General features: G+C 39.6%; 1 protein-coding gene across 2 annotated transcripts in view; it reads left to right on the plus strand.

Moving 5' to 3' along the window:
• LOC140327347 (receptor-type tyrosine-protein phosphatase T-like) overlaps positions 1-14,600 on the plus strand; it is a 48,053-nt gene that overhangs the window by 8,840 nt on the left and 24,613 nt on the right. For both annotated transcript variants that reach the window (XR_011920032.1, XM_072406725.1), the window contains exons 2-7: positions 5,316-5,480; positions 7,175-7,345; positions 7,740-7,910; positions 10,401-10,580; positions 11,952-12,131; positions 12,636-12,806. Coding sequence is in view for 1 of the 2 variants with exons in the window: in XM_072406725.1 (XP_072262826.1) it covers positions 5,316-5,480; positions 7,175-7,345; positions 7,740-7,910; positions 10,401-10,580; positions 11,952-12,131; positions 12,636-12,806 (1,038 nt within the window). In the remaining variant the exon portion in view is untranslated. The remainder of the gene's footprint in view (positions 1-5,315; positions 5,481-7,174; positions 7,346-7,739; positions 7,911-10,400; positions 10,581-11,951; positions 12,132-12,635; positions 12,807-14,600) is intronic.

Consider the following 14,600-nt stretch of genomic DNA (forward strand, 5'->3'; position numbering starts at 1 on the left):
CCAGCAGGAGGAAGGAGGTCCTGATTCCCCTATATAGATAGAATTGTGGGGTCACCATCACTAGAGGGGTCACAATAGGAGGAAGGAGGTCCTGATTCCTCTATATAGATAGAATTGTGGGGTCACCATCACTAGAGAGGTCACCAGCAAGATGAAGGAGGTCCTGATTCCTCTATATAGATAGAATTGTGGGGTCACCATCACTAGAGGAGTCACCAGCAGGAGGAAAGAGGTCCTGATTCCCCTATATAGATAGAAATATGGGGCGTATCACTAAAGGGGTCACACATATGAATACGATTTTATAATGTGATTTATTGTAAAATTTGATGATGTGTCAAATAACCCAGGCTGGTAAACCTAGGAGCCTGAGCCACTGTACGAGCCCTGGGTAGGTTGAAGAACTATAAACTTCAGTTAAAATGTAATCATTGCCAATTATAGTAATAAAAAGTCTGAAGATAGAACAAGCAGCACAATCTGGAGAGTGCATTGCTTAAACACAACAATTCAGATCCCATTTCAGTGAAAGCTTGACATTTGCTAATTACTTGCACACTATGCTAAAACCCAATCTCCGCAGCTATCCTGTAGATTACGGAACATATTTCAGCATGATTAAATTTTTATGTTTGTCACATTTAAATGTTTTGCATAAATTTAGCAGCAAGCAAAATGTAAGCCGATTGCTATGTAGACAGTGATTTAACTTCATTGGTTTGGAGTAGAAAATGCCAAATCCTGGAGGGGATGTTAAAGAGGAATTTACAGAATTAAGAAAAGAGGGGCTTCTGTAATAACACTTCTTCATTGAAAGTTGTCGTATCTTTCTCAATGCAGCAATATCACAAAGAGGAGGCAATAAAGGAAGTGATCATTGTGTGTGCTCAGCCATGAACACACATCTGCTCTGAGTTTTGTTTAGACCTGTATAGTTCACCCTATTATTGAATTAAATATTCGTTATTATTAAGTAACGAGCTGTTCAAATCAGAACTGGTTGATACACAAGCCGTGTTACTATTCTGATCTACAGATTGCTTGTCTCAGTTCACCGCGGCCTTTGCAGGGTTCTGATCGTTCATGTGAGGCCAAAAATAAGTTTTCAGACTCCGACTGCACAAAACAAAACTGCAACTAAACATTAGACCCCGTGAACTTTATCCAGATTGGTGATGAACATGGCCTTTCAGTTCCCTATCTTATTTCTGTGGGTGGTGTTGTAATGACAAGGGGTTTTAGCCGGTATTTTCACATGGGTGCCACCAACCTTGATGCCCAATTCAACTTTCAGTTTCGATGATCAAAATATATTCCAGGTGTATGAAATGAAAATGTGTACAAGGGTTATTGGGTGTGAATTATGTAAAGACAATTTATTATGAATGAGCTGTTAACACACCACAACTTTTCTTGCAGTGCAATGCACAAAAAGCATGGTAGGAGTGGTGCTGTGCAGTACGATGCATTGAAGTGCCATTCACAAGGAATTGCACAGCTATAGCATATGCATTACCATGTCAGGAGGGAGGGTATAGTAATTCTGAGTATGTATCTAAGAAGTACATCATGATTCCCAACACTAATTATAACCTGAAATGCTGTCATGAATAACAGGGAGGGGAGGGAAACAGAAAGGTTATACTCTGCACTAGGCCTCAAATGGCTAGGGAAAAGGGAATGGTCACCCCTTGCAGACACCCTAATCTAGCCCTAACTCCTAACAGTATGAATATCCCCTGATGGTGGGAATGCTCATACACTGGGACCTAGGCCCTACTAGCCCTGTATAGCCCTAGGAGTAGTGTCTGGCTTGAGACTGCTGGTTCCTTCCCCTATGAAGGACCCAGTGTCTCCCTGAGGCCTAGTAAACAACTAAATAACCACAAAACACCAAAAGTAAAGCAACTTATCTTATTAGCAGATATAAACAGGAACTCAGGATGGCTCAACACTCCAGCTCTTCACATCCCAGCAGTGAATAGCATGAAGTGTGAGGCCAGACTAAATGGAGGAGCAGTAATGACCACCAGCTGCAGCTGATACAAGGGGTGTGCTCATTACAAACAACAACACAGAAACAAGTAAAAACAAAGAGACTGTCAGATAATCTCACATGCAGCTTGTCTGACAGATCCTCAAACTTCAGTCACGGAAGGGATCGTGACAAATGCTTTCAGCAGACGTGTCCCCAGAGGAGCACAGAGAGACCTGAGCAATGGAATTCAGCAGGTTGCATCAATGTCACTAGACCACAACCTACCTGTACACCAAATCCCAGTATGAAGGTATCACCTTGAGGGACAGGACACCCCTTGACCACCATACAGTCATATTCCTTTGGATGACAAAATCTCTACGCAACTTCAAAAACTATCACTAGGTCTCTCTCATCATCCTCATGGGATGGACACTAAGATCTCACATTCTTCAGCCCTGTATCAGGCATAATCATTGAGCAGATGTAGGACCATTGTTTCCAACAGTCTACTTCCAACTCCAACTATGGGCCTGGGGGAGATTGTTAACTAATCACTTTACTGTACATGGGGGTAAAGATGGCAGAGCCCCCCCCCCAGTACAAGCAGCCCAGCAATTCTTTCCCATACCTGAAACATAGGTGTTCACACTAGATTATCTATCCTCCCTAAACTTCTCTTTGTCCCACCCAGGAGGACCTACCACCCATTAAAAGTGGTGCATGAGTCTGCCTAGCCCTGTCCCTTAAGGGGAAACATATATATTTTATTAACTGCACTGGAACACTCCAAATCTCTGTCTCTGAAACCTTTTACAGGAAGCATGTAGACAGAGATGTCACTGGGAAGGACCTTAAAGAGACAAATCTTCTGTTCCTTTATCTTTCAGTAGGCCCCACCCCAAGGAGCTTTTTAGCTATTTTAACACAGTATATAGGTCTTTAAAGGATAAATTAGTACTGTGATTGCTCCTCCATCACTGGGTGTTTACTGTCTTTGTATTAGAAGCTCTTCCATTTCCTGATTTGCCAAACCAACTTCTCCATTTCATGAACATGATTGCAAAACACATCTACTTTTTATCAACTTCTTAGAATATAAAAGTATAATAAAACTTGGTTATTGTGGCCCTCGTTTTGGTGTTATTTTGCTTTCTCTGCTTGGAGGATATTCTCTTGCACCTTGCAATAGACCTGATCTATATGAGCTGAAAATGTGTCATTACACCTACCTTCCCTGTTTATTGCATGCTACTAGGAATAATAGAACTGGGAAATTACAAAGATGACTTGTTGGTGAGAAAAAAGTGACCTAATGCAGCCAGTTCTCTTACAGGATATATGCCCTGTCTAACCAAAATGAAAAGTCACAATATTTTGTTGGACCACATTGAAAAGTCAAATGGCTACATAAAATCTTCTACAACACCCACAATTCTTCTCAATGGGGTTAAAATCTGGACTTGTTGGTGGTCAAACCATGTACGTCAAGTCTCCAGCACTTTCCAAAGAATCGAAATGGGGTAAAGGTCTAGATTCTTTGGTGGTCAATCCATGTGTGTAATGTCTTTTCCAGTTCATACCAAGAATTCCCAATAGGGATAAGATCTGGACTCTTTGGTGGTCAATCCATTTGCGTAAAGTATTCTCCTTTTCATCCCAAAGAATATCAATTGGGTTAAGATCTGGACTATTTAGCAGTCAATCCATGTGCGTAAAGCCTTCGCCAGCTCATTCCAAAGATTCTCAATGGGGTTAAGGTCTAGATTCTTTGGTGGTCAATCCATGTCTGTAAATTGTTCGCCAGCTCATCCCAAAGATTCTCAATGACGTTAAGATCTGGACTCTTTGGTGGTCAATCCATGTGCGTAAAGTCTTCTCCAACTCATCCCAAAGATTCTCAATGGGGTTAAGATCTGGACTCTTTGGCGATCAATCCATGTGTGAAAATACTATCTCATGCTCTCCAAACCACTCATTCACAATTTATAGCCAATGAATCCTGACATTGTCATTTTTAGATTATGCCCAAGCCATCAGTAAGACAAAAAAATCTATTAATTGAAAATCCTGGTCATTCAATATATTTAAGTAGTCAGCTTTGGGCACATAAGATTTTTGAACTAAGACCTGACCAACCAAAGTTACCCCAGATTGTATCAACACTGCAACACACTTGGGGAGTTTTTTTTGGCCAGTTAGTGTATATTCAGACCTCAAATGCTAATTGCCACCAGTTCAGCATTGCATAAAAAAGTCTTGGTAGAAGAAAGTAATTAAGCAATGGCCATTCCCATCTAATATGTAAATCTGTACTGTTTTCTAAAAACGTATTCTGAATAAAAAGAGAATGCTGTGTATAGGAGCTTTTTTCTGTTTATCTGTTAATGGTTATTCTAATCTAATTTTACAGCTTTGGAAAATGACAGTTTACAGTTTATGATCATGCCATAAATCAGACCGCAAATTAAAGCAGTATTAACCCGCAGTGTGGGCTCAGCAAACTGGCCCATTATGCCATACCTAAAGCTGTTCTCCAGTGAGCTTAGTATAGCGCCAACATATTTTGCAGTGGTGTACAATACATAGGGATTAGAAATGAGAAACATGCATAATGGACAAGCACAAACAATGGCACAGGAAGAAAAGGTGATCTTTCCCAGCAGAGCTTATAAAGAGGTCAGAAAGTAGTACAAAATATTAGGGGGTAAAGAATAGTGGCTATCAAAGAGATAAAAGGCAGATCTTGTGTACAAAAGTTGTAAAATTTGGGTTTTAAGGGCATGGTAAAATTTGTGTAAGGTAAGAACAAACATAATTGGATGAGTAAGGGAGTTCCTGGGAGTGGGGGCAGCTTTAGAGAAGTCTTGGAGCCATGTATGGGAAGAGGATATAAGTGAAGAAGTCATTAGTACATCTGGCTAGGGCTAGGGGTGAGTTTATGTATCTGGTGGGACAAGAGCTGTGGAAAGAATTAAAGGTAAATCACCGTAGCATAAGTACAAGTACAAAAAATGAATGTTATGACACTGGTGATCCAATGGGAAAGCTGATATCACAAGAGTAATCCCCAAATCCATGATGCACAATGCAAGGAATCATGGGACATGGAGTATTCTTATTGGAAGGAAACTGTTATTGCAGCCACACTGAAACCCACATTTCTTATGAAATTTTTCACTCAAAAGTAGAATTTTAGTTCGAGGCTTAATAACATTGGACATCAGATGTTCAATGTAACATAGCAAATCTTTTTCCCAAAATCTTTTTTGGGTCCATTTTGAAAGCCTGCTTGCCTAAATGCTTTGATTATTTTTTTAATTTTTTTTTATCCTAGGACATTTCGATAAGCCAACAATTAAGAACGTGAATATCACAAGTCAAGAAGAGCCGTACCATTGTACTGTGAGCTGTGGCACTGGATATCACCCATCATCCCATAATATTGTATGTGACAACCATAATGGCAGCCTGCAGTGGAATGTCACCGGTCTGTGTTTAGGTGAGCAGTGTTTAGGTGATTTCCTAGGGATAGTAGACACCAGATTGGAGGGTGTTTTCTATATCCACACTCTAGCCACACTAATGCCTGCACCCCAGATACACCAGTTTTATGGGTTGCTATTTCCATGGGTGGTCAGCATGAAGTATCGTTATCCCCTCTACTCTACTGGCCAGATGATTTGAGAATGAGTCCAACCCGATAATTATTACTGGTCGAATAGCTCAGTGTTCGATTCGGCGGCTATTCGAACGAATAGCCCGATATATTTCGGGTGATTGAACGCCAAATTCGGACACCATTAAAGTCTATGGGGGGAAAATTTGGTTTTTTTTCGTGACTTTGTAGAACTGCAAAAGCAATAAGGGGCGCCGAGCTGACAGCGGAACTGTCTGTAACTCCACGGCCTGTGACATTGACAGGATGATTCCCACAGCTGCATTTATTCTGAGCACAGCCGTGGGAATCCTCCAGTCCATGTGGGATCCCCGGGCACTAGAGGTTAAATGAGGATAAGTTTCCCCATTCATCACCTCTAGTGCTCTGGAATTGGCTGAGGAAAGGTAAACCTTGATGACAGCTCAAGCGTCATCAGCCATGGGAATCATCCTGTCATTGTGGGATAACCTGTAAAAAAAATAAAATTAAGTTACACAAATCACACTCATTCAATTAATTACTTTAACACTAAAACCTCTTTTTTTTTTTGACACATATTATTACACATGAATTTGCAAAGTCAAATCCTATGTTGTTCAGGTCAGGTCTATCCGAATTCGAACAGCCATATTCGGGTCGAATATAAGGACAACCCGAATTTGAGCACCAACACTACTTATAATGATAAGTGGTAGAACAATTTTTGTTCACTGCATGGTGACAACATTCACTCACTGCATTGCATGTCACCCAAGGATTGGAGGTGTGTTGGGACAACTCAACAACTCCATCTCTACTCATCAAGCTAACATAGCGGGGAGGTGTTCTGTGAATACACCCTAAAATAACACAATATCACATATATTATTTATCAAACAGATATAAATGAAACTCCAATGGCATATTCAACAGGCCAAAAGGGAACAAGTAAGAAAAGTTCATTGTTAGGGTTTACAAACAGATTAGGGTCCAGATTCAAGGGGGGAGAGATATTTATAAATTTTAGAGGATTTTAAAGATCCAGGTTTTAAATTTAATGTGCTAGCGCTGAAATCTACTAACAATGAATTCATCATTGTAAATATCATAACTGTTTACCCAGCAGAAGACAAACTAAAAATAAATTGTCTTCTGTTGGGTAAACGTTCATGATATCTACAATTCCTAACTTCTTCATCTCCTAGGAGTTATTTTTTAAATCAGTTAACCTGACAATCCAAAAAGGAGAAAAGGTGAATATGTGGGTTTCACAGACATATTTTCCATGTGTGTATATTACAAATCTACAAATAGAATGTTACTTAGTAAAAGGTAGGACAGAAAAGTAAGTATGGAATATTCTGCCTGAAGTAAGTGGTCACGCAGTTAGACAGTTGTCCTCCTGTTTGGGTGATAACTGTAAAATATTGGCTTGTCCATTCCCTACTGTCACAATGATGGTGGTCACTGAGACAAATGGAGAGTTTATCTTTAAATACATTTGATGATAAAATACCACCAATAATCCTTTAATTTACCATTTTTTTGTATCTAAGGTATTTGTGATAAGCCAGAAACAGACAACTTGAACATCACAAGTCAAGTAAAACTGGACTACAATGTTGGTGATATGGTCAATGTGAGCTGTGGCGCTGGATATCGGCTATTATCTAATGTTGTATGTAAGAACCATAATGGCACCCTACAGTGGAACGTGACCTGTTTAGGTGAGTACTCAAGTGGGTCATTGGCCTGCAGATGCCCCCAAAAATGGATTTGTGTATTCCTACGGGTGCTTGTAATGAAATCTGTTTTATTCCAAAAATTCTAAATAAATGTGCATGTTATTACTGGGAGATGTAGTGCTTTCAATGATAAGGGCCCACCATAATGTTGGCCCTACAGAAGATGTTACAGAAAGGAGTTTAGTTTCCCAAATGGTAGTTCATGTACCCATGCTGTGCAATGGTCACCCTCGGTGGCACAAAAATATCCAGTGTTTTGGTAAGTGTGTTATGCTCCCGAACCCTGCTTTGTGAACCCCTAGGGGTACCCGATACCTACTTTGTGAACTCTTAGGGGTACTTGTGATGGAATATGTTTTGTACCTTTTTATTTCAGGACGCTGTAAGAAGCCATCAGCAAGCAACCTGTCAATCACAAGTACAGAAAAAGAATTCTATGACATTGGGGATGTACTTATAATCCAATGTGACAATGGATCAATCGCCAATATCACATGTGTGGATCACTATGATCACCCTCAGTGGAACAAGACCGTCCAGTGTATCGGTAAGTGCATGAGACTCCCAACCTTTGCCTTGTATACCCCAGGGGTATTTGAATCAAGTGGGTCATTGACCTACAGATGTACACATGAAGATTTTTAGGCTCATGTTTATGAACCCCTTATGTGTACTTGTGATGAAATCTTTTTATAAATGAAATGACTCATTGACCTACGGATGGTATAGGAAGATTTCTTTACTCCTGGTCTGAAATGCCCCAGGGGTAATTGAGATGAAATTAGATTTTTACTGAAGTGGATTATTTGCCAACAGATGTTATATGAAAAATTTTAGGTTTTCTACCCGTGATTTGGGATCCTTTAAGGGTACTTGTCATAAAATGTGTGATCATGGACCTTCAGATATTATATGAAAACTTTTAGGCCACCATCATTTGGTTCTTTTAGCCCAAGAGGTATTTGTGATGGAATAACTTCATCATTGACTTGCAGAAGACTTTAATGAAAAAAATGTACTTTCCCAACCAGTAGTGTATGTACCCTTGGGTACCCAGTGGGTCCTTTAAAAATATAACTTGGTTTCTGTTTATACCAAAATGTATGTCACCCAAGGATTGGAGGTGTGTTGGAACAACTTAACAACTCCATCTCTACTCATCAAGCTAACATAGCGGGGAGGTGTTGAGTGAAAACACCTTCAAATATCACAATATTACATAAATTATTTATCAAACATATAAATGAAATTCTTCCAATGGCATATACAACTGGCCAAAAGAGAACAAATAAGAAACGTTCATTGTTAGGGTTTACAAAAAATTTAGGGTCCAGATTCGAGGAGGGAAGAGATATTTATAAATTTAAGAGGAAATCTTACTGAAGTGGATGAGTTGCCAACAGATGGTTTGGGATCCTGTAAGGGTACTTGTCATAATATGTGTGATCATGGACCTTCAGATGTTATATGAAAACTTTTAGGCCACCATCATCTGGTTCTTATAGCCCAAGAGGTATTTATGATGGAATAACTTCATTGTTTACTTGAATTTACTGAAAACATTTTATCTTCCCAATCAGTAGTTTATGTACCCTTGGGTACCCAGTGAGTCCTTTAAAAGTATAAAAGTCACGGATGACATTGTGTGTTTGCTGTATAGCACAGACCAGGCTCAAGACCTAAAGAAGATCGAGAAATTCCACACTATGACATTGGATATGTACTAACAGTTAAATGTGACAATGAATCAATCACCAATATCACATGTGAGGATCACAATGGTCTCCCTCGGTGGAACATAAGTGTCCAGTGTATTGGTAAGTGCATGAGACTCCCAACCCCCGGCTTTTATACCCCAGGGGTATTTGGTGTCTGTGTTATACAAAAGTGGATCATTGACCTACTGTAATATCAAGATCTGTAGGCTCCCAACCTCTTGTTGTACTCCTTATAGGTTCTTGTGATGAAATCTGTTTAGAAATTAAATGGGTCTTTGACCTATAGATGGTAAAAAAGTTTTTTTTGGCTTCTACCCCTGATCTGTAAATCCCAGGGAATATTTGTGATGAATCAGTTTAATACTAAGTGGACTATTTGCCTGCAGATGTTAAATAGAAGTGTTTAAGCTCCCTACCTATGATTGGTCAAACCCTAGGGGTACTTGTGATGGAATATGTTTTGTACCTTTTTTTTCAGGACGCTGTAAGAAGCCATCAGCAAGCAACCTGTCAATCACAAGTACAGAAAAAGAATTCTATGACATTGGGGATGTACTTCTAGTTCAATGCGACAACGGATCAATCGCCAATATCACATGTGTGGATCACTATGATCACCCTCAGTGGAACAAGAGTGTCCAGTGTATCGGTAAGTCCATGAGACTCCCAACCCTCATAGACTCTTGTTTATGAACCCTTTATGTGTACATGTAATGCAATATATTTAAATATTATATTTAAAATGACCTACGGGTGGTATATGACGATTTGTTCACTCCTGGTCTGAAATCCCGGATGGGTTATTGAGATGAAATTAGATTTTATCTGAAGTTCATTATTTGCCAACAGATGTTATATGACATTTTTTAGGTTTTCTACCCCTGGTTTGGGATCCTGTAAGTGTACTTGTCATAAAATGTGTGATCATGGACCTTCAGATGTTATATGAAAACTTTTAGGCCACCATCATCTGGTTCTTATAGCCCAAGAGGTATTTGTGATGGAATAACTTCATCATTGACTTGACTTTGCTGAAAACATTTTATCTTCCCAACCAGTAGTTTATGTACCCTTGGGTACCCAGTGGGTCCTTTAAAAGTATAAAAGTCACGGATGACATTGTGTGTTTGCTGTATAGCACAGACCAGGCTCAAGACCTAAAGAAGATCGAGAAATTCCACAGTCAGCTGATGCGACTCATGGTTACCAGGGAATCCCGCAGTGCCGCCATGGAAACAGACTGAGAGTCTCCGGATTCAGACCCAGTGGGTCCATTTACACCAGAAGTATTTTCTAACTGTCACTTTGTTGTATTTCAGGGCAGTGTAAAAAACCATCTATGAGTAACTTGTCCATTACAAGCACAGAAAAAGAATTCTATGACATTGGTGATGTGATAACAGTGCGCTGTGATCCCGGATATCTCCCATCATCCACCAATATGACGTGTGTGGACCGCAATGGTTCCACTGAATGGAATGAGACTGTTCAGTGTGCAAGTGAGTGCAGCAGCTGGCCACTAACCTACAGATATTGGTTTAGAACTTTAGAACATAGATCCAAAATTATTACTGCATGCATTCTAAGGGGGCGAAGGGGGTGAAGGCTTCATGGGAAATGTCAGTTGTAAAATCTGAACTACAAATGAAAGTGTCACTAACACTAAAAACAAAAAAGATTATACTTGTTTATATTCCAATGACTTCTTCCTCCTTCTATGTGTTCAGTTCTTTCCCATAAATCTGATAATGTAAATGACTGTGGCTACAATCCATGCTTCGTTCAAAAATGTTTTCACTTGTAGCCACCCTACCGTGCTGCAAAGAGCTGAGACTACAAGTGTGAACCCTCCCATCTATGACACACAATGCAAGGAATCGTGGGGCATGTAGCAGGAAGCTGACATTGAAACTATTCGGCTCTAGTGTTTAATCACAAATAGTGAAAACCACCAACAGGTCAGACTTCTGGGGAGTTCATTAGGTTTGAAGTGTTTTTAGGAAGCTGGCTTTGTACATAGAAGCACCATTTTGCCATCAGTAGGTAACTGTTGGTGATATTTTTTTATATTAAAAAATATGTATTCATTGATAAATGCTAAATTCTGGTTAAACGAACTGTAACTATAATTAGTGTAAGTGAGTAAAAATTGATTAGAAGGTGGAGAAACTAATCTGTGGGATTCAATAGTCCAATAGTAGGGGTCTTGAGAGGGGGGCGTTACAATATAAATAATGCACCATGTATAATAGGAAATGTAGATTACTTCTTGTGCAAAGCCAAACTAACACTTATGAAATACATGGATAGATGAGCGCTTAGGTCTGTGCAGTGCACTTTTTCTAGTCTTTTTCCGATGCATTTCGCAAATAATTCTTCATCGGGGTAAATAACAATAGGATTTAGGGAACTTTATACAACTCAAATATAAAATGTTGTGAGGACATAAAAAATAAATATATTGATCATACATTCTGATATGTGTGACAGTTGTGATAGTTTGGTAGAAGGACATTCCCCAATATAGTTTTCTGAAAGTTATATATCTTGGTCAAAAGCAAAGGTCAAAGCAAGCCCAAATCCAGTTCTCCTAAACGTTGGTGGCTTTATATTCAGTAGCTGAATATACATTGGATGCTTAATAATGGTCGTAAGTGCAGAGGAAATGGTGTCATAAGTACAAGGGAAAAACTCATCAATGGGAGAGGTCTGAATACCCACCAATAGGTAGGCCAAAATGTAAAGGTATGTTGGAGACAAATTTCTTAAAGAGACTACTGTGTAAATGACGACCTCACCAGAGACTGTTTTATTTATGTGCGACCACTGGCAAGAATTCTATCTGTAACAGTCATTTTGTTGTCTCTTAGAACGGTGCTATAAGCCGCATGCTAAACACTTGTCAAACGCAAAGCTCATGAACCCTTACTATGACCTCGGGACAGTAATTAAATTGTATTGTGATCCCGGATATCATCCATTATCCAAGAATATTGTATGTGAGGACATGAATGGTACCCCGCAGTGGAATGTGACTGCTCTGTGTTTAGGTAAGTACTGAAGGGGGTTGGTAACCAATGGAGGATGTTCCACAAAGATCTTTGGTTTATTGACCACTGGCTTATGGTCCCCTAATAGATTCATTTCATACTTCCCAAATTTTAAATTCATTTTTGGAACTGTTTAAAGCACCCTTCCTTTCCAACCTTTCCATTTTCACAGCCTTCAGAAGCCTCAAAATCAAATAAAATTTCAGATGTCTGTGTACCCTACCAATTATTCCTTCTTCATACCCAAAGGTGCTGTCAGGGCCCCTCCAAAATGGAACTTAAGTCAAAAATGGACTTTAAGACCACTGATTCCCTCAAAGGCTTTCATTGTGAGAAATGCTCCCTCCCCCCAATGTTTTGAATAAATTGTCCCTAACGTACTGTCCCCCAGGATCCCAATGGCTGCTCTGATCCATTGTTCAGGTAGACGCATCATTTACCTACATGGCACAACCAACCTCATGCAGACGTGTAAAGCTACTTTGTTTTCCATTTCTCATGTAGCGCAATGTAAAAAGCCAGAAAACACCAATATTTCTCCAAACAAAGAATACCACAAAGTGAACAAAAGCTGGAAGGTGGAATGTGTTCCAGGGTATTATCCGTTATATAAGACAATAAAATGTATACCAGCCGGAGATAACTCTATTTGGGATCACCCTTCACCATGCATAGGTAAATATCTGCTTACTTCACGGCAATCCCAATTAGAAAGTATATCTTGTGTATAGCAATGCTAACTCAATCAATAGAGAAATGTATTTTCATTGATAAAAAGTTTGGAGAGGGGTTTGGTGGCTGTGGCTAGTTGGACTAGGACACCATTTTTGCAACTATGGTTTACACAGTTCATTTACTAGATCTGCTTAATTTGTAGATATCATCTAAACCAGCCTTTCATGAACTTTTTACCATGGGGAAATATTTGCAGATCATTATTGGTCAAGGAACCCCTAGCAACCTGTCAAGGAATCCTATGGAATCCTGGTTGAGAAACACTGCTTTGGATATTATAAATATTATCCCAGGGAGATCTGAACCACAACAATCAAACCATGAGCTTTGGAAGGAGTCCATTGAGCAAATATAGGTCTTTTGGATATATGATGAAAAACAAATCCAGTCTCTAAAAAATTTTGTACATTCCCACTTTCTCTATTATTCGCAAATTGCAATTTTGGCCAAAAATCTGTTGAATCCTTCATCTTTTTGGGCAAATCAGACTTTAATTTTTCATAGAGTTTCCTGATTCAATCAGTGCCATAATCAGCTTTTTCAATTTTATCAGTTCAAACACAAACCCAACTGTGTAGGTACACCATATATTTCCCAAATGTCCACCCCAGCATAAGCGGGTGGGGGGGGGGGGGGGGCTGATGTTGGGGTGCAGGTTCCTTGGCATGGGGAAAACAGATAGGGTCATAGGCACTTTACACTTTTTTACTTCTTTCTAACAGTGAGGGAAATAAAGGCTGTGAGACCAAGTTTTGATCATAAATGTCTACAAAGGTGGTGAGACATACCATGGAGGTACATTTGGAACTACATTTGGCCATTAAAAATATCTACTACCACAAAAAAGTCTAGAAAGGAGGAGGAAATACAATACATATTGCCTAGGATGCCTGATGTTGTGGTTGTAGGCTCCAGGGAAGACTGGTGACGATTGTAGCTCAGTCTCCTATGAAGAGCCTGATCAGAATGTCCCATGTATGGCCTGGCATTTAGGCTGCAGAAGAGATGGGGATGATCACCTAATCCGTCACTTCACATGCCAGAATACCTGGCTCATTTTAAATAGCTGGACAAACTCACAGGAGTTGGCTGGAAGTTTTGGGAGACTCTGTAATATGCATGTTGCTGTACATCACTAGATTATGAAGAGCCCTACAAGGATTCTTACAAGATAAAAACCTGTAGTGAAGGACTACAGTGTGGATAATGTTAAAGATGAAGTTAGCTGGTTTGTGTTTCTGTGCCTGAAGAGACTTTCCTGTTTGAAATAAATGTCAGGCAGTCAAAGAGACCGTGTTGTCTGGTGGCCTCCGGCCCTAAAAATGGCATCTGAGCAATCCACCATCAAAGCTGCTTAAAGTTGTTTTTCTTAGGCTTTAACGAACCAGGAGACACAAGTTCCATACAAAATCCTGTTCTGTTTTAGTTCCAGCATTGCATTCTCCCTAGGGCACAATTGCCAGAAAATCTGGTGAAAAGCACAAGTAGACAATATTACAGCCCAACTAAACACAAAATGAATAAAGACAAATTCTTGAAATGATCATGTTGAATAGTGTAAATGATCAATTTTACCTTTGGATAGTGACTTTTCAAGTTCAAAATCCCCATTTATTGTGTAGCTGTGCTTGGCTGTAGTTGTGCACCTTTCCACAGCCAGGACCTCTCGTGCCTTCCTTAACATCCATTCCCTTCCTGTGACTACAAGGCTGAATTAACACATTTCAGTTTAAA

This window comes from Pyxicephalus adspersus, chromosome 3 (assembly GCF_032062135.1).
Source record: "Pyxicephalus adspersus chromosome 3, UCB_Pads_2.0, whole genome shotgun sequence".
Classification (NCBI taxonomy): domain Eukaryota; kingdom Metazoa; phylum Chordata; class Amphibia; order Anura; family Pyxicephalidae; genus Pyxicephalus; species Pyxicephalus adspersus.